This window comes from Capra hircus, chromosome 11 (genome assembly GCF_001704415.2).
Source record: "Capra hircus breed San Clemente chromosome 11, ASM170441v1, whole genome shotgun sequence".
NCBI lineage: Eukaryota > Metazoa > Chordata > Mammalia > Artiodactyla > Bovidae > Capra > Capra hircus.
Window position 1 is genome coordinate 20,791,549 of NC_030818.1, and position 20,214 is coordinate 20,811,762.

The window sequence follows — 20,214 nt, forward strand, 5'->3', positions numbered from 1 at the left end:
ATTAGAATTTATCAAAGTAGAACCAAGAAATGAGTGCAGATGTCTAGATATTTAAGATTATTCCCCCCCTTTACTCTGGATACTTCACATAGGTGAAGGACCAACTAGTTTCAAGGGACAGATGCAAGTATTCTTTTTTAACTTACGTTATGCTTAGAGTTAACTAGTACATGGTCTTCAAGTCAAACAATCACATCGCTTGGTCTTTTCTTTCCTTACAATAAAGCAGATCCCAAATACAGGAAGTCTTTTAACTTTCCTATTCAAAGTTTTAAGGTACATTTGATCATATAACAAAGATTAAAAATCAAGAGTCATATGATTCAAATAACTTTTTAAAAAATTATCTATCTTTTTGCTCATATGGTAGAAATCCTATGGTTTTGTCTACCCAAAACTCTCTCTTTCTCCTTTTGGTTAAACACAAAAACAAGCAAATAGAAACACCCCAGTCCCACATTATTCCACTGGTATTCTCACTCACACAGTCGTAACTTCCCAACTTTAGAAGTAGTCCAGTGACTCGTCAGGAGTAGAGAGATATTTCTTTAAAAATGGCTTATCAGAGGGGATAGTTACAGACATTGAGGGACAGGCAGTGTTCTCTTTATTTGCTAGCAAAAACAATGTAGGCCTAATTTCATCATTACATAGAGGAAATAGGGGCTTCCCTGGTGGCTCAGAGGGTAAAGTGTCTGCCTGCAATGGGAGACCTGGGTTTGATTCCCGGGTCGGGAAGATCCCCTAGAGAAGGAAATGGCAACCCACTCCAGTACACTTGCCTGGAAAATGCCACTGATGGAGGAGCCCTGGTAGGCTATAGTCTATGGGATCGCAGAGTCACAGAGCTGAAACATGGAAAGACACAGAATCTAGTCCCTATGACTTCATCTAAATCCCTAGATCACAAAATGCCTAAAACTATGCCACAATTTGGCATTCATAGTTATATGGACCAATAAACTCCCTATACCCCTTTTTGTTTTGTTTAAGCTCACCTGAGTTGGTGCTGTGGCTGCAACTGCAAGCTTTGAAAGTTGTATTCAATTTCACAGAGGGAAAATAAAGTGCTAATTGATGCAGAATCATACATTTTTTAATATGGAATTTTTTTAACTATTATATCCCCAAGAACAGCGCCTAGCACATGATAGGGCTCAAGTATTATTTTTTTAATGAGCTAAGAGATCACAGTGATCATCATCTGGTTGGATTTCTAATCCAACCATCTCATGTGATAGGTAGCAAGTTGAGTTCCAAAGAGATTAAGTCACAAAGCATGCTGGTAGCAGAGCCAACACACCTGCTTTGGTTGGGCTTACAGCTCTCTTAACAACACTTTTCACTTTTATGTACTAACACGAAAAAACAGTCACTTGTTAAAACCAAAAGGCAGTAAAACCTACCAATTTTTTGGGGGGGCTCTGCTGCCTGACACATGGGATTTTAGTTCCCTGACCAAGGACTGAACCCCAGCTCCCTACAGTGGAAGCACAAGCCACTGGACCGCCAGGGAAGTCCCAGAACCTACTACTTTTCATTTACTTCCCAAAACTAAACCTAAAATTCTCACTGTACTGCAGCAGCTTAGCTAAATAAGACACAGGACATTACTGCTACAGAAGCCTCGAGGCTCTGGCACTTACCTCTGAGGTACACATCCGTGAACTTTTTTATTCTCCAGGGTGTAATTATTATGCTCACTGTCACAGTCTAAACTCTTCCTGTGGGAGCTAACAAAGTGACTTCATCCCATCTCCCATTCTATATTCATCCCAATAAGCCATCACAGCATCATCACTGTAATTCAGATCATTAAAGCTTAAGATAATAGTGTGTCTAAAATTCAAATGAGATTCTTTATGTAAGGCAGACAGAATATTCTGTTTGGAAATCCTGGATCCTTATTTTTATCTTGGCATTTTGCCATCTTACAGGTCTATTTATTAAAGTTGAGAAACTTTAACTTTCACCTCATCACCAATCACTTTAACAATTTTTGATTTTAGTCACTAGCAGAATAGAGTAAAAGAAAAACTTAAAAGTCTCTAAAGTGAATTAGTACTCCATAAATTTTTGATACCAATCTTTATAAAAGCAGAATTATTTCTAAGTAACCTCCCAATTCTTCAATTGGTTTTGTCAAGTGAAGAGCTAACATTCTGAAATCTAGCTGCTTTCTGAAAAGTTTTTTGGGGGGCTCCCAAATCACTAGAGATGGTGACTGCAGCCATGAAATTAACTCTCCGTCTTGGAAGAAAAGTTATGACCAACCTAGACAGCTTAAAAAGCAGAGACATTACTTTGCCAACAAGGGTCCGTCTAGTCAAAGCTATGGTTTTTCCAGCAGTCATGTATGGATGTGAGAGTTGGACTATAAAGAAAGCTGAGCGCCAAAGAATTGATGCTTTTGAACTGTGGTGTTGGAGTAGACTCTTAAGAGTCCCTTGGACTGCAAAGGGATCCAACCAGTCCATTCGAAAGGAGATCAGTCCTAAATATTCATTGGAAGGGCTGACGCTAAAGCTGAAAGCTGAAACTCCAATACTTTGGCCACCAGATGCAAAGAACTGACTCATTTGAAAAGACCCTGATGCTGGGAAAGACTGAGGGCGGGAAGAGAATGGGACAACAGAGGATTAGATGGTTGGATAGCATCACTGGCTCAATGGACATGAGCTTGAGTAAACTCCAGGGGTTGATGATGGACAGGAAGGCCTGGCGTGCTGCAGTTCATGGGGTCGCAAAGAGTTGGACATGACTGAGCAACTGAACTGAACTGAAGCAGATAAAGATATTTACTATTAATATGATCTTGTAGGTCATACCTGCTAAATTTAAGAACACAATTTATTCTACAAGGATAAAGTAATTGTACAATATACAGCATGAACCTCCATAAGCTTTATTCAAAATGTAGCCCAAAGAATGCAAACACTCTGGGAGTTTTCGCTCTTCAGAGCAACAAAAGACACAAATTTGAAGTGTCTTAATTTCCCATATCCAAACTACAAACTTATTTCTCTTTACACCTTAAAAACATCATTTACAGTGACTAATTCATCTTTAAATCAGGAGCATTTGTATAAACTTTCTCTTAAATACATCCTCATAAAACTTAGTTATTATTAAAGAATCAAGAAAACCCATGAAAAGCCAAACAACGTAAATCTCTGAAGTCTTACTGCACACTTTTACAATCTTCCAGCTAGTGTTGAAGAGGTTACCCATCATCGTACCTAATCTGCATTTATCTAAACAGTTTGATCACTAAGACTTCTGGGGCTAGGCTGAGGTGGAGTCAAACCCTTCTCAGTTAGATGAATTACCATATTTCTGAATGATGATGCACTAGACAATAAATTTCTATTCAGGGCATTCCTGTCCTAGTAAAGTTTTATTATGTACAGGTTTCCACAACTGCAATGATTTCAAAAGTTTCCAAAATTACATGAAAAAAAATGTTTAAAAACAGGAAAAATAATCCTTCATTAGATTCAACAGTGCAGTATTGGCTCTACTATTAAATAAAAGCAATTCACGCTTTCCTAAGACAAAAAAAGCAGATAAAATCTGAATTTATAACTCAATCTACATACATTAGTTCCTGCCTGCATTAGATCAACGACTGAATTACAACTTCAGGTATGGAAAGCACAAAGTTCAACTTTCACATTTTACAAAGAGAACTCGGAATAGTAGTTAACTGACTTTACCAAGGTCACACATTGTATCCTAGCTAAGATTTCTGACTCCCCAAGCCCTGCCCAGAGCTACTTCCACTACTAAATACAACTCACTTTGAATGTATTAATTATACATTATTTTCTTCCTAACATCTAAAATAATAGTACTGGCTTAATATTTAATCTGTTTTCAAAAACAGTTTTTCCTAAACTGGTTAAAGTATCTTGAAGACTCTCAATGGAAGACATTTCACGCCGCCGCACAAAAACTCAACCAAGCCTTTTCGCAAAAGAAATATGCTGATTCAATGCATCTAAATATCAGTTATAATATTCCAACATTTCTGTTTTCAGTTTCCACGATGGAGCTGATTTTGAACTGAAACTTCCTAAGAAGAAATGCACTTTTATTCACACTTTCAAGTTACAGTCTGAATATTCCAAATAGCTAGGTACAGAAGTTGAAAGCAGTATCTAGCCATACGAAAACTATTTAGAGGAAGACAAAGTTCCTTTTTTAAATGTCTTGCAACATTATCCTCTTTGTAAACTCTACATTCTACTGACCAGAATTTTTTACGTTAAAATGCAAACAAGAGCTGAAAGACTTCTGACTTCCAATTTGCCTCTTATAAAAGGTGAAAAACATTTTAATCTGATATTAGAACATATGTGCACAATTTCGAAAATTTCAGGTAGTTTTTTTTTTAATCAGAATGTGTTACAAGTTTAAAGAACACCTAAGTCATAAGGACAGCTTACGTGCACCAAAAATGGCAAAAAAAAACTTTCTCTTTGCTTCGCGTCCTTAAAGTTTCCATTCAACTGAAGTTGAGTTACCACTTGCTCCAGATGAAACGATTTTCACATTCCTTCTGCCTCTATTTAAGCTTTTTGATGCGAAAAACAAGAATCTCGGAACGTGTGTCTGATGCAGTTCTGACTTCAGTTTTATGGAACAAATTGGGAACAAACTGCCCAGGAAAAACTGAGATTTAAGATTCCTTTTACTTTAAAGTGGCGGTATGCGAACACCTGCCAACACATTTTATTTTTAATCGAAGAGCCGAAAACTGTACTGAGCAATAACCATGAAACTGGGGAGCAAAGCATGCGCGCCAGGCCTAGCAGGAATAAAAAAATTTTAATTAAACCTTGAGGGGAACTGGGTTGTAAGCCCCACAGCGTGATTTGTCACTAAGCCGAGGCTCTCCTCAGCATCTAGGCTTAGAGATCCCTGGGCGGAACCGACGCCACCATCCTGCGATCTAGACCAGCGCGCGGATGCTGCAGGCTGGGGGCTAGGGGCTGAAGGGAACCGGTTGTCCGACGCCCGTCAACCGCCTGAGGAGTTAAACTAACAAAGGGCTACTCGCGCATCAGAGCCCCCCAGAGCGGAAGCAACGCCTCGCGCCGCCCCCCGCTCGCGACCCTCCCTAAGTTCAGGGCCGGCAGTGGACTCGCAGCGGGGCCTGCGGCCAGGCCGGGGCCGGACTCGCGTTCGGGATGCTGGAAACAGGTAGGACGAAGAATAAAAGCCCGAAAGAGAAGAGTCGGCGCTTCCCGACCCGGTCAGCGCCGCAAAACGGGAAAACGAGGAGGGCGAGAGGCCCCGAGGCCGAGTCCCAGCCGCGGAGCCCTGCTTCCCAGGGAGCCGCCAGACTCAGCTGACGGGGCGCCACGCTTTGTTACCGGCTGTGAGAAGCTCCGGCCGCCGCCGCCGCCATCGCCCCCGCCCCGGGACGTCGCTTCCCGACGGTTTTCGCCTTCCTCGGCCGAGTAATCGATCTCCCCCTCCTCGGTCTTGAGGCGCTTGGCCTGGCTCTCGTAATCCCGGTCCTCCTCGTACGTCTCCCTGGGGGAGGATGAGGAGGAGGACATGGCGGCGGCCAGAGGGACCGGCCGGCAGGCCGGTGGGGGTGGCGGCGGGGCGCGGGCCTCGGACGCCGCCGGCCAGTACCCGTCACCAGCAGCGCCTCTCCAGCAAAGATCTGCGCGGACGAATCGTCCGCGGGGGTCCCGCGCCCAGGAGCCGGGTGGCTGCGGAGGGCTGGCGGGATGAGGAGGCGCCCCGGGAAAAGGCTCCGGAGCAGCCGCTCCCCTTTATCACGGGGCCGACATCCAGCCTCTCCCTCCTCCTGCGTCTCCGCTCCCAGCCCGGAGGAGCGAATCTAAGGATGGGGACACGACCGTGGCTTCCGGTCTTCCCTCCTCCCCTAATCCGCTCCTCGCCGCCCAGGCCGAGCCTCCGCCCCCGCCTTCAAGGCAGCAGCCCGGGATCGAATCCAGCCGCAGCCCTCGGGAAGCGCCCCCCTCCCCAGTCCGGGCCTCGCTCCCTATTGGCAGAAGGGAAAGTCGACCAGGCTTCCAATTGGCTGTAAGGACTGTTCGTCAAAAGCTGCCCACGGACCGGCCTCGTCCCCCTACCCCCTCCCAAGCCCTTCTGAACTTGCGGCTGGCCTGCAAGTCCTGACCGCGTAACGCCCGCCGCGCGCTGCGCGGGAACCGTTGCTACTCCGGGGCCGTTAGCGCTATTGCGCCAGCCCTAGGGGAGGTGCGGAGTGAACCCCAGCGGACGAGGAGGCGTCCTGTGGGGCCAGAGCTGCGGGTGTTAACCACCCTCCCGCTAATTTAAATGCTTTTATTACTTCTCTTCAAAAGAGAACATTCCTGCCGATACACCTCACACAGCACTGAAACTACAGGGGGTGAAGAGAGAAAAGAGCTTAGAATCGTGAAAGTAGCCTTCTCCCCATGTTATGTTCAAATCTGATACAAGTGGGCGGACTCTCTCACCTCCCCTAATTAGATATTCCAGAACAGTCAACATTTCCTGAGGTGCAACTCTGAGGAAGACGCTCCACTGGGGAGACTGTCCGTTTGATCAGTTAGCACTCCTGGGTCTTCTAGACCCTTCTTTCCTGAAGATACTGAGGACTTATTTCAAACTTCCATATGAAGTTTCATCCCAATCCTTTCCTTTCTGGGCGATCTATTTGTTTCATATTTCACATGATCATTTATTCTTTTGGGGAGATAAGAAAGCCTATCAAGAGTGCCTGCCTTTTGGACCACACAGAGCTCATTTCCTCTGTGGAAACCTGAGGCATCCGCAAGCTTCTTCTCATCTTGTAATAGGGCCCTTTATACCTACCTATTAGGATGTTCTGTTTTAAGGCCGAGAAGCGCTTGGAGACAGGAACTGGGCTCTTTTCATCTTTGCAAAGCCAGTTCCTGAACAGGCCCCTGCGCAGAAGTTATGCTCTCAGCAAAACAGAATGAGCGGGCTTTGGAAAATAAAAGTCCAATGTCTTTCAGGAGAGGAAATGGCAAAGCTCAGGCAACCTAACTGCCTCTGTGACGAACCCTTGGAGGAGTGCCTAAGACCAAAATTTACTTGTTTCAGATGTCCTTGTCCCTCAGATGCTTTCCTAAATATGGCTCTTCCTTTCCTAATGGTGTGGATCATTTCCTGCCCCAGCCTATTCTCTCTCTTTCCAGTTATTTCCTCCCAAAGAAAGCCATTTTTATTTATTGCTGACAGTGCTTTCACCTACAGTGTTTTGTACTTTATAATTTACACTGCTGTCATTTTAGGATCCAATTGCAAGTTTTTCACAACACAGTACAGCTAGACTCAAATTCGTGTGCGCCTGCAGGTGTACGCTGATCAAAAAACAATTGGAATTTATTTTTTTAATTACTACAATAAAATGAAAATAGACATATCAAAGAGGAATCTCAGATAAAGAAACATTGACGAAGCACTGAGAACAATGAGCAGAGCCCAATGGCCTTGTACAAACTTTCCAAATATCTTGTATGATAGTGAACATATTTAAGTTATCCAAGCCTACATCCAACCTATGGATTCAGTTGACATCAGTTGCTCAGTCTTGTCTGACTCAACTCCTGGAGTTTACTCAAACTCATGTCCATTAGGTCGGTAATGCCATCCAACCATCTCATCCTCTGTTGTCCCCTTCTCCTCCTGCCTTCAATCTTTTCCAGCATCAGAGTCTTTTCAAAGTAGTCAGCTCTTCACATCAAGTGGCCAAAGTATTGGAGTTTCAGCTTCAACATCAGTCCTTCCCTATTCAGGACTGATTTCCTTTAGTATGGGCTGGTTGAATCCCTTTGCAGTCCAAGGGACTCTCAAGTCTTCTCCAACACCACAGTTCAAAAGCATCAATTCTTTGGCACTCAGCTTTCGTTACAGTCCAACTCTCATATGCATACATGACTTCTGGAAAAACCATAGCCTTAACTAGATGGATCTTTGTTGGCAAAGTAATGTCTCTGCTTGGTTGGTCATAACTTTTCTTGCAAGGAGTAAGCGTCTTTTCATTTCATGGCTGCAGTCACCATCTCTAGTGATTTTGGATCCTACTGTTTCTCCATCTGTTTGCCATGAAATGATAGAACTGGATGCCATGATCTTTGTTTTCTAAATGTTGAGTTTTAAGCCAGCTTCTTCACTCTCCTCTTTCACTTTCATCAAGAGGCTCTTTAGTTCTTCACTTTCTGCCCTAAGGGTGGTGTTATCTGCATATCTGCTGCTGCTGCTGCTAAGTCACTTCAGTTCTGTCCGACTCTGTGCAACCCCATAGATGGAAGCCAGCCAGGCTCCCCCGTCCCTGGGATTCTCGAAGTAAGAACACTGGAGTGGGTTGCCATTTCCTTCTCCAGTGCATGAAAGTAAAAAGTGAAAATGAAGTCGATCAGCCGTGTCTGACTCTTAGCAACCCCATGGACTGCAACCTACAAGGCTCCGCTATCCGTGGGATTTTCCAGGCAAGAGTACTGGAGTGTGGTGCCATTGCCTTCTCCGATGCATATCTGAGGTTATTGATATTTCTCCCGGAAATCTTGATTCCAGCTTGTGCTTCATCCAGCCCAGTGTTTCTCGTGATGTAATCTGCATATAAGTTAAATAAGCACAGTGACAATATACAGCCTTGACGTACTCCTTTTCCTATTTGGAACCAGTCTGTTCCATGTCCAGTTCTAACTGTTGCTTCCTGGCCTGCATACAGATTTTCTCGGGAGGCAGGTCAGGTGGTCTGGTATTCCCATCTCTTTCAGAATTTTCCACAGTTTATTGTGATCCACACAATCAAAGGCTTTGGCATAGTCACTAAAGCAGAAATAGATGTATTTCTGGAACGCTCTTGCTTTTTTAATGATCCAGCAGATGTTGGCAATTTGATCTCTGGTTCCTCTGCCTTTTCTAAAACCAGCTTGAACATCTGGAAGTTCACAGTTCACGTATTGTTGAAGCCTAGCTTGGAGAATTTTGAGCATTACTTTGCTAGTGTGTGAGATGCAATCGTGTGGTAGTTTGAGCATTCTTTGGCGTTGCCTTTCTTTGGGATTGGAATGAAAACTGACCTTTTCCATCCTGTGGCCACTGCTGAGTTTTCCAAATTTCCTGGCATATTGAGTGTGGCATTTTCACAACATCATCTTTTAGGATTTGAAATAGCTCAACTCGAATTCCATCACCTCATCTAGCTTTGTTTGTAGTGATGCTTTCTAAGGCCCACTTGACTTCACATTCCAGGATGTCTGGCCCTAGGTGAGTGATCACACCATTGTGATTATCTGGGTCATGAAGATCTTTTTTGTACAATTCTTCTGTGTATTCTTGCCACCTCTTCTTAATATCTTCTACTTCTGTTAGGTCCATACCATTTCTGTCCTTTATCAAGCCCATCTTTGCATGAAATGTTCCCTTGGTATCTCTAATTTTCTTGAAGAGATCTCTAGTCTTCCCTATTCTATTGTTTTCCTCTATTTCTTTGCATTGATCGCTGAGGAAGGCTTTCTTATCTCTGCTATTCTTCGGAACTCTGCATTCAAATGAATATCTTTCCTTTTCTCCTTTGCTTTGGGTTTCTCTTCTTTTCACAGCTATTTGTAAGGCCTCCTCAGATAGCCATTTTGCTTTTTTGCATGTCTTTTTCTTGGGGATGGTCTTGCTCCCTGTCTCCTGTACAATGTTGCGAACCTCCATCCGTAGTTCATCAGGCACTCTGTCAGATCTAGTCCCTTAAATCTGTTTCTCCCTTGCACTGTATAATTGTAAGGGATTTGATTAAGGTCATACCTGAATGGTCTAGTGGTTTTCCCTACTTTCTTCAATTTAAGTCTGAATTTGGCAATAAGGAATTTATGATCTGAGCCACAGTCAGCTCCCGGTCTTGTTTTTGCTGACTGTATAGAGCTTCTCCATCTTTGACTGCAAAGAATATAATTAATCTGATTTCGGTGTTGACCATCTGATGATGTCCATGTGTAGAGTCTTCTCTTGTATTGTTGGAAGAGAGTGTTTGCTATGACCAGTGCATTCTCTTGGCAGATTTCTATGAGCCTGTGCCCTGCTTCATTCTGTATTCCAAGGCCAAATTTGCCTGTTACTGCAAATGTTTCTTAACTTCCTACTTTTGCATTCCAGTCCCCTATAATGAAAAGGACGTCTTTTGGGGTATTAATTCTAGAAGGTTTCGTAGGTCTTCATAGAACCGTTCAACTTCAGCTTCTTCAGCATTACTGGTCGGGGCATAGACTTGGGTTACTGTGATATTGAATGGTTTGCGTTGGAGACAAACAGAGATCATTCTGTCATTTTTGAGATTACATCCTGGCTACTCCATTTCTTCTAAGGGATTCTTGCCCACATTAGTAGATACAATGGTCATCTGAGTTACATTCACCCATTTCAGTCCATTTTAGTTTGCTGATTCCTAAAATGTCAACATTCACTCTTGCCATCTTCTGTTTGATCAGTTTCAATTTGCCTTGATTCATGGACCTAACATTCCAGGTTCCTATGCAAAATTACTCTTTACAGCATCAGACCTTGCTTCTATCACCAGTCACATCCACAACTGGGTGTTGTTTTTGCTTTGGCTCCATGTCTTCATTCTTTCTGGAGTTATTTCTCCACTGATCTCCAGTAGCGTATTGGGCACCTACCGACCTGGGGAGTTCATCTTTCTGTGTCCTATCTTTGTGCCTTTTCATACTGTTCATGGGGGTCTCAAGGCAGGAATACTGAAGTGGTTTGCCATTCCCTTCTCCAGTGGACCACATTTTGTCAGAACTGTCCACCGTGACCCATCCATCTTGGGTGGCCCTACATGGCATGGCTCATAGTTTCATTGAGGTAGACAAGGCTGCGGTCCATGTGATTAGATTGGTTAGTTTTCTGAGATGTGACCCCATGGACTGTAGCCTACCAGGTTCCTCCGTCCATGGGATTTTCCAGGCAAGAATACTGGAGTGGGTTGCCATTTCCTTCTCCAGGAGATCTTCCCGACTCAGGGACTGAACCTGAGTCTTCTGCATTGTAGGTAGACGTTTTACCATCTGAGCCACCAGGAAGTCCACCTATGAATTATACCAGGTTAAAATGCAGTTCTCACACCCCTCAGTTGGTAAGGAAACCCAGCCTTGCTGAACGTTGCTATTATACTCAGGGTTTACTTAACTTATAGTAGGTTAGAGTCAATATGTACTAGTATTAAACTTAATTTTCTTTGGACAGCTCAAATCAAACTGTTAATTTAAATGACTTAAGAGGTAGGGATTTCCCTGGTGGTCCAATGACTGAGACTCAGTGTTCCCAATGTAGGGGTCCTGGATTCGCTATCTGGTCAGGGAACTAGATCCCACATGTCGTAAGTGTAAGATCCCACATATGACAATGAAGATTGAAGATCCCATGTGCTACAACCAAGATCTGTTGCAGCCAAATAAATATTTTTAAAAGGATTGAGAAGTAAAACTCAGGGATCATGTTTAAAAAGAAGTAGGTTTTTAAGGTCACTGTGAGTGACCTTTGAGCTTATTGCAGATGAGTTGTTCAGCAACAGTAAGTTCTTAGATACAGAACATGCTAACTAACCTGTCACTAAAACATGAGAAGAGCTGAAGAAGGAAGGCATAAATTATATTCTGCATAATTTAACTTAGGTGAGATAAAGAAATTACACACTTCCCGGTTAGCCAGAAATGCCTTTAAAGCTCAGAAACAGTTTGTAATTCATGCAAATAATCAGTTATTTAACTCAATTGGAACCTCTTTTGTACTACTTTGTCCGTACAGCCTCAGGCCCTTGACAAATTGCTTGATTGGATTGACTGTTGGTGATTGGTGTAGGCGGCAGCCATGAACTCCCATTGACACAACTCACAGGGAACTACAGGGTTATCCTAGAGTGGGAGAGAGGTTCATGGACAGTCTCAGGAAACTGATAGGCAAGGCCCTTTAGCCCCAAATTGCCTTTTTCAGTTTTAAATCTCATTGCTGACCTATATAATATAATTTATAAGATATTTTGCTGGATGATGAAGGGGCTAGAAAACTATATGAGCTGGTTTCTGTCTTCTCAAAGCTTGCAGTTAAGTTGAGGAAACAAGGTACATACCCAGGAGAGACTCCAAGGCACATCTAAAGCGTTACTCACTCAATCGTGTCTAACTCTTTGTGGCCTCGTGGCCTGTAGCCCTCCAGGCTCCTCTGTCTGTGAAATTCTCTGGGCAAAAACCCACTGGAGTGGGTTGCCATTCGATTCTCCAGGGGATTTTCCTGACCCAGGGAATCAAACCTGGGTCTCCAGCATGGCGGGCAGATTCTTTACCATCTGAGTCACCAGGGAAGCCCCACAGTGCACATCTAACATATATGTAATAACAGCAGCCACTTAAATAACAGGCCGTATACTGTGCTAACCACTACAAGGGTCATGTCAGTAAATTCTGACAGAAACCCCCTAACAGAGGCATTATTATTACTGTGGCCATGGTACACTTAAAGAAAGTCTAGGAGAAGTTAAGAGACCTGCCCTAGAGCCACAGTTAGTAAACTGGAAAGCCAGGACTGGAACCCAAGAATCTGATTCCAGAGCCAGTACTTTTCATCAAGAAGAATGATGATTTAAGTGTTATTTACTGCCAAAGACATACAGATCAAATTTAGAGTCACTTATGATATTCATTCACTAATTTCTAACAGGCTTATACCTGTAACTCTGGGAAGGCATAAATAGATTATCACTTTTTTCGCTGGTATAAGGAAATTCAATTAGCTTCCATAGGAAATTACAAATATACTGTTTTAGTGTTTGTTTAAAAATATAATTTCTATAGACAAGGCCCAGAAATCATAAAGTCTCACCATTTTCAGATGGATGCATCGTTTTGAACAACTAGAGATGCAAATGATAAGATTTTATGCCCAAACTCAATTTCCAAAATTGCTGTTTTGCTGAATACACAAAATTTTGTTTCCTGCCTTAGCTTCTGCAACAGTCAAAGCCTTCCTCTTACCTGTGAACAATATTTCCAAAGGATTGGAACCCTAGAGATGTGTTTTAAATAAGGCACATTTAACATGAAGAGATTCTCTGGTAGCTCAGCTGGTAAAGAATCTGCCTGCAATGCAGGGGACCCCGGTTCAATTCCTGGGTCAGGAAGATCCCCTGGAGAAGGGAACAGCTGCCCACTCCAGTATTCTGGCCTGGAGAATTCCGTGGACTGCATAGTGCATGGGGTTCCAAAGAGTCAGACACAACTGAGCGACTTTCACTTTAACGTGAAATCCAGCTTCAAACAAAGTCCATTCAGAGATATTTCAATTATTAATAGTTCCTATGAAAGTTTGTCAAATCCAGAATATACTGTTTGTGATACCATTTTCCTTGTAAGAGATCACCAAGAATGAGCACTATGGTGCTATTACCAAAATTAACCCCTTTAATTCAGTCCACATTTGGTTAGTTTTGGTGAAAAGAAACCACTGTTCCAGGAGTATGCACCCTGCAGGAAGTGCATCAAAGCACTATTACCTAACTGTGCAGTCAAGTGTAACCACAATGGTGTTCTATTTCAGATGCTGTCATCTGGCACATCTGCTTTGGGCTGGAGCTGCCACTGTGTTAGGTCTCAAAAAAAAAAAAAAAAAAAAAAACAGTAATTTGTGACAAATCTGCAAAATGAATACATTGACCCTAGAAGGATATGTGGTATATGACCAATGACAGGTCATGTTCTTGTTATCAGTTATAGCCACTTACCCCTAGTCTTAGCAATAATATTGACATTATTTTTACCTTCCTGTCTGACTCATGTGAGCTGATAGTGTTTAGGTATCTTTAAAAATAACTGTAATAAATAGAGTAAAATCATAGCATCTGTTCACTGTTTAGAATAAGTAGAATTTATCAAAATAAATTCATCTTGCATATGAAAATAGAGGTAAAGCAAAATTAACCACGTGATCACTTCGGCAGCTGCTGCTGCTAAGTCGCTTCAGTCGTGTCCGACTCTGTGTGACCCCATGGACAGCAGCCCACCAGGCTCCTCCGTCCCTGGGATTCTCCAGGCAAGAGTACTGGAGTGGGTTGCCATTGCCTTCTCCACACTTCAGCAGCACATACACTAAAAATTGGAACCATACAGAGAAGATTAACATAGCCCTGTGCAAGGATAACGTGCAAATTCATGAAGCATTCCATATTTTTGAGAGAGTGGACATATGTATACCAATGACTGATTCATGTTGATGTATGGCAGAAAGCCACACAATATGGTAAAGCAATTATTCTTCAATTTAAATGAATTTTTAAAAATTTAACCAGTAGCTGTTAACATTTAACAAAATGGTATTAAGTGCTACAGATCACCCCAATAATTAGTGATCCGTAGCATGCAATACCTTTTTGTTAAATATGAGCTCTCAGTTCTTTTTAAATTTGAGTGAACAAATATCCTGGATATGGCCCACCCCACCCCATCAAGGAAGTTTTTCATAAGGAATTTACTAATAACCTCATCCTTTTCTGATCTTTGATGGCCAATAAAAAATGACAAGGAATGCTAACAATAACACATAAACTAAGTTTTGTTTTTTTGTTTTTGTTGTTTTTGTTTTTGACCTCACCGTGTGGCATGTGGGACTTTAGCTCCCCAACCAGGGACTGAATCCATGCACCCTGCAATGGTAGCTCGAAGTCTTAAGCATGGAACCACCAGGGCTGTCCCTAAACTAGACTTTTTAGACCTCAGTTTTTTGACCTTTGCTGTCTAGCTTTCTTGACCTGGCAATGTCTTTCATTCTAAACGTTGTTCAGTCGCTAAGTAGTGTCCGACTCTTATGTGACCCTGATAGACTGCACCATGCCAGGCTTTCCTGTCCTTCACTATCTTCTGGAATTTGCTCAACGTCATGTCCATTGAGTCAGTGATGCCACCCAACCATCTCATCCTCTGTTGCCCCCTTCTCCTCCTGCCGTCAGTCTTGCCCAGCATCAGGATCTTTTCCAAAGAATCAGCTCTTTACATCAGGTGGCCAAAGTATTGGAGCTTCAGCATCAGCACTTCCAGTGAATATTCAGGGTTGATTTCTTTTTAGAATCGACTGCTTTGATCTCCTTGCTGTCCAAGGGACTCTCAGGAGTCTTCTCCAGCACCACAATTGGAAAGCGTCAATTCTTTGGCACTCAGCCTTCTTTAATGTCCAGCTCTTACATCCAAACATGACTACTGGAAAAACCATAGCTTTGGCTATACAGACCTTTGTCAGCAAAGTGATGTTTCTGCTTTTTAATATGCCATCTAGGTTTGTCATAGCTTTTTTCCCAAGGACTAAGCGTCTTTTAATTTCAAGGCTGCAGTCACATGTTAGGGGACATTTTAATCAAAAAGAACAGATTTTAAACGGAATTGTATAACTGTTTCTCTTGTTGCTGTTTATTTTTCCAAACCATTGCACCACTTTCCCCACCGCCACCTATAAGACCAGAAAATTAATAGGCCACCTTTCTTTTAAGACAAAAGAAAGGGGTCTTGCCCATACATCATCCTCCCAGCACTACATCCCAGGATGTAGTACAGGTCAGCTGCTGGGTTTGGCGTAGACCTGTGCTGTCCAATACAGTGGTCACTAGTGACGAACGGCTATTTAATTTAAATAGATAAAATGTAAAGTTCAGTTTCTGAGTCATACCAGCCATACTTAAATGATCAGTGCCCCAAGTACAATTGGCTGCAGCTTTGGATAGTACTGGACTGAAGTGTAACATAGAAGATGACTGTGTCTTTTTCATCTTTGTGTCTTTAAAACCTAAAACATTGCCTGGTATGTAGGAGGCACTAACTAGACATTTCTTGATCTAAATCAAGCTTCTCTTTCACATAGCTCGTGAAAAAAAAATCACACAAAATCATGTGAACTTTGCAAATTATGACTATGCAGGTGTCTCAAAGACTGATTTATAATTTGATGTGCTCCTTACCCGTATTTGAAATAAGATCATTTGTAAGATATAATTGTTTTTCAAACAACTAAATAATTAGCTCATTTTGTGCACTGAATGTACCAAGATGTGTATTATTTAAATATGTAAAGCAACAATTTTATTAAATGTAAGAGAGGCATATTTAGTAAAAGGTTTCCTATTGTGGATATTTTTCAAAAGTATAAAATTCCTCTCCCAAAATGAGTAGTCACTCTGATTTATCTTTCAGAATACCTTTATATGAAAATCAGGATTTGTACTGAATTGAGAATTAGGCAAACAAACAAAGTTTTCTTTAAAGTTGCTATCATAAGCATCCAATGTTGAAAACTTTGTAGGACAAAATTATTATAACTAATTATAAATAACCAGCACTGTGTAGCACTTTACTGTGTATAAAGCAATTTCACATACTTGGCATCATTTGATTCTCACAGAAACCTTATGAGGTAGCACAGGTCCTTACTGCCTCCATTTGTCAGATGAAGTTCAGAAAGACTAATCTTTTGTCTCTAAATTCCCATAATCTTTTCATTATACCAATGAGGACAAATGAACTATCTGTGGTGATTAGATTGGAAATGGAACTTTTAATTTTTCTGCTCTATTTAGATAGACTTACTTTGCTGGAAATATAATTTTTAAAACAACATACAATTTCTGTGATCTAAAACTATTGTTTGACACATCTGAAAAATATATATATTATATATGAAAGTGAAAGTGAAGTTGCTCAGTCGTGTCCGACTCTTTGCAACCCCGTGGACTGTAGCCCACCAGGCTCCTCCATCCATGGGATTCTCCAGGCAAGAATACTGGAGTGGGTTGCCATTTCCTTCTCCAGGGGATCTTCCCAACCCAGGATCGATCACAGGTCTCCCGCATTACAGGCAGACGCTTTAACCTCTGAGCCACCAGGGAAGTCCATATATTATATATATGTATATATAATATATATATATGTCTCAACACTTGTTTCAGAGAAGGCGTTCAATAAATATTTGCTAAGTCAATGAAAAATGTGTGGTCCTAAAAACAAATTGAGCAGATTATATCAGTCAAAGTTAGGATGCAGAGAACAGAATACACTCCAGTTAGTAATACACTTGAAAAGAATAATTGAGAATATTAAGGGAGCAATTCTCAAAACCACACCTCAGAGCTAACACCAAAAGAGCTATGCTCCTCTTTTTTGAGAAGCTTGACATCTTCAGAACTACGGGATTGCAGCCATTGTCTGGAAGCTACCAGAATCAAGAAGCTGCCACTTCCTCAGCGAGCTCCAGAATCACACTATATCACCTGCAATCTGAACTAGCAAAATGCACGCACCACCCATGCTTCCTAACGTTCACAAAACTAATGACTGAACAATGACACCTCTGGTAACTCTGCTACAGAAGAAAAAATTGCCTCCACATCTGTACCTATCAGAGAAACAGCTTTCCAAATCTTACATAGAAGCGTTTGTTGAAACCTACATACTTCCATAATATAAGAGCTGAAACAGAGTCTAGAGAATGTCTGCCATACAGGAAGCATACCTGAAGCTTGAAGGAGATGAGCCTGGTGCGAGCCTGTTTATCTTCCATACTCAAATGAATGTTTGGTTTAAGTAGACCATGCATTTTGTGCTGCACATTTCACAGAATACTGAATATATATATATATATATATATAATACTCTCTCTATATATACTTTCTATATAGAGAGAGAGCTCCATGCTGCCAGAAAAGTTACAAGATCAAATCTCAGATCCCAGTCAGGCCATTTTAGCACAACTTCTTGAAAGGTAAAAAGCATGTTAATGATTATCTATTTTGCCTCCCAGCTGTCTAGTAATATTATCCACTGTTTTCTAGATCAGTGCTCTCAAAGTTTAATGTGTACATAAATCACCTGGGAATCTTATAATAATGCAGATTCTGATTCAGTAAATTGCGATAGAGCTGTGATTCGGCATTTCTAACAAGCTCCCAGGTGATGCTGCTGATGATGATGTGAAGACTACATTTTGAATAGCATTTTATCAGCCCTCTCCAACCAGGTTGCCCACTGAATGGAGTGCGCTGAGATGATTCCCTTCAATCCCTGGGGCAGTTAGGTTAGGCTATGTGCAGGCAGAGCCTCCAGGTTAGATGGCTGTACCTTACATCATTGTGCAATAGACATATTAGTATTTTCTACCTATAATGCTCAAAATTCTCCAAGCCAGGCTTCAGCAGTACATGAACCGTGAAATTCCAGATGTTCAAGCTGGTTTTAGAAAAGGCAGAGGAACCAGAGATCAAATTGCCAACATCCGCTGGATCATCAAAAAAGCAAGAGAGTTCCAGAAAAACATCTATTTCTGCTTTATTGACTATGCCAAAGCCTTTGGCTGTGTGGATCACAATAAACTGTGGAATATTCTGAAAGAGATGGGAATACCAGACCACCTGACCTGCCTCTTGAGAAACCTGTATGCAGGTCAGGAAGCAACAGTTAAAACTGGACATGGAACAACAGACTGGTTCCAAATAGGAAAAGAAGTACGTCAAGGCTGTATATTGTCACCCTGCTTATTTAACTTATATGCAGAGTACATCATGAGAAACGCTGGGCTGAAAGAAGCACAAGGTGGAATCAAGATTGCCGGGAGAAATATCAATAACCTCAGATATGCAGATGACACCACCCTTATGGCAGAAAGTGAAGAGGAACTAAAAAGCCTCTTGATGAAAGTGAAAGAGGAGAGTGAAAAGTTGGCTTAAAGCTCAACATTCGGAAAACAAAGATCATGGCATCTAGTCCCATCACTTCATGGGAAATAAATGGGGAAACAGTGGAAACAGTGTCAGACTTTATTTTGGGGGGCTCCAAAATCACTACAGATGGTGACTGCAGCTATGAAATTAAAAGATGCTTACTCCTTGGAAGGAAAGTTATAACCAACCTAGAAAGCATATTAAAAAGCAGACATTACTTTGCCAACAAAGATCCATCTAGTCAAAGCTGTGGTTTTTCCAGTGGTCATGTATGGATGTGAGAGTTGAACTGTGAAGAAAGCTGAGCGCTGAAGAATTGATGCTTTTGAACTGTGGTGTTGGAGAAGACTCTTGAGAGTCCCTTGGACTGCAAGGAGATCCAACCAGTCCATAAAGGAGAGCAGTCCTGGGTGTTCATTGGAAGGACTGATACTGAAGCTGAAACTCCAATACTTTGGCCACCTGATGCAAAGAGTTGACCCACTGGAAAAGACCCTGATGCTGGGAGGGATTGGGTGCAGGAGGAGAAGGGGGATGACAGAGGATGAGATGGCTGGATGGCATCACTGACTCGATGGACATGAGTTTGAGTGAACTCTGGGAGTTGGTGATGGACAGGGAGGCCTGGGGTGCTGCAATTCATGGGGTCGCAAAGAGTCGGATACGACTGAGCGACTGAACTGAACTGATACTGTGATGTGGGAAAAATGCTTGAATAAACATTTCCATTATTGAATCTTGGTCAAGTATTGACCAATATATATGCTCATTTTGGAACCTGAGTCACAGGTAGTTTTTAAAATATTAAATATTCTTTCAACAAACTAATAAAACTAAAAATAGCAATAATCAACTTATGTATCACCAGATCAACTCTTGTAATAAAGATTTTTTTATTGAAGTATAGTTGATTTACATTTTGTAATGTTTACAGTGAGAAAAGAATATATTAATATGGCAAGTTATCTTTGTCCAAAAACAGTTTTAAGATGGTCTCAGCTGTTCTGCCAATGACACCAAAAAGACCATAGGAAGGGAGAAGAAAGTCAATCCGCTTGACTGTTTCCATAGTACTATGCTTTTTGCAGAAAAGTGAAAATTTGCAAAAATGGTTTCTCTGCAAATTCCAATGTGTAATCTATAATTAAGACATGTTATGTTTATATGTTTGGGGATATTGTTTTTGTGGTTTTGGGGGGAGGTTGTTTGAGGTTTTTGTTTTGTTTTGGTTTTTGGTTTTGTCCTACAAACAGTAAGACAGACTCTAGTCATTTTAAACTAGGTAAGGCAACCATTCTACCTAATCAGATTGAGTTCTTTTCACAAGCGGTAACATTTCAACTACTCCTTAACCCTTTTATACTCCGTTTCTCAAACCTATCAACCAGCTAGATGTGGAGTAATAAAGGGGTAATTTCTGGGTGAGCAAAGAAGGGAATTTTATAATCACAACCTTACATGGAAAGCTGTCTTGTATG

General features: G+C 41.7%; 1 protein-coding gene across 2 annotated transcripts in view; it reads right to left on the reverse strand.

Moving 5' to 3' along the window:
• The window catches only part of HNRNPLL (heterogeneous nuclear ribonucleoprotein L like), a 38,828-nt gene extending 32,172 nt beyond the window's left edge, over nucleotides 1-6,656 (reverse strand). For both annotated transcript variants that reach the window (XM_018055141.1, XM_018055140.1), the window contains exon 1: nucleotides 5,379-6,656. In XM_018055141.1, the coding sequence (XP_017910630.1) occupies nucleotides 5,379-5,567 (189 nt within the window). In that variant the 5' untranslated portion in view covers nucleotides 5,568-6,656. The remainder of the gene's footprint in view (nucleotides 1-5,378) is intronic.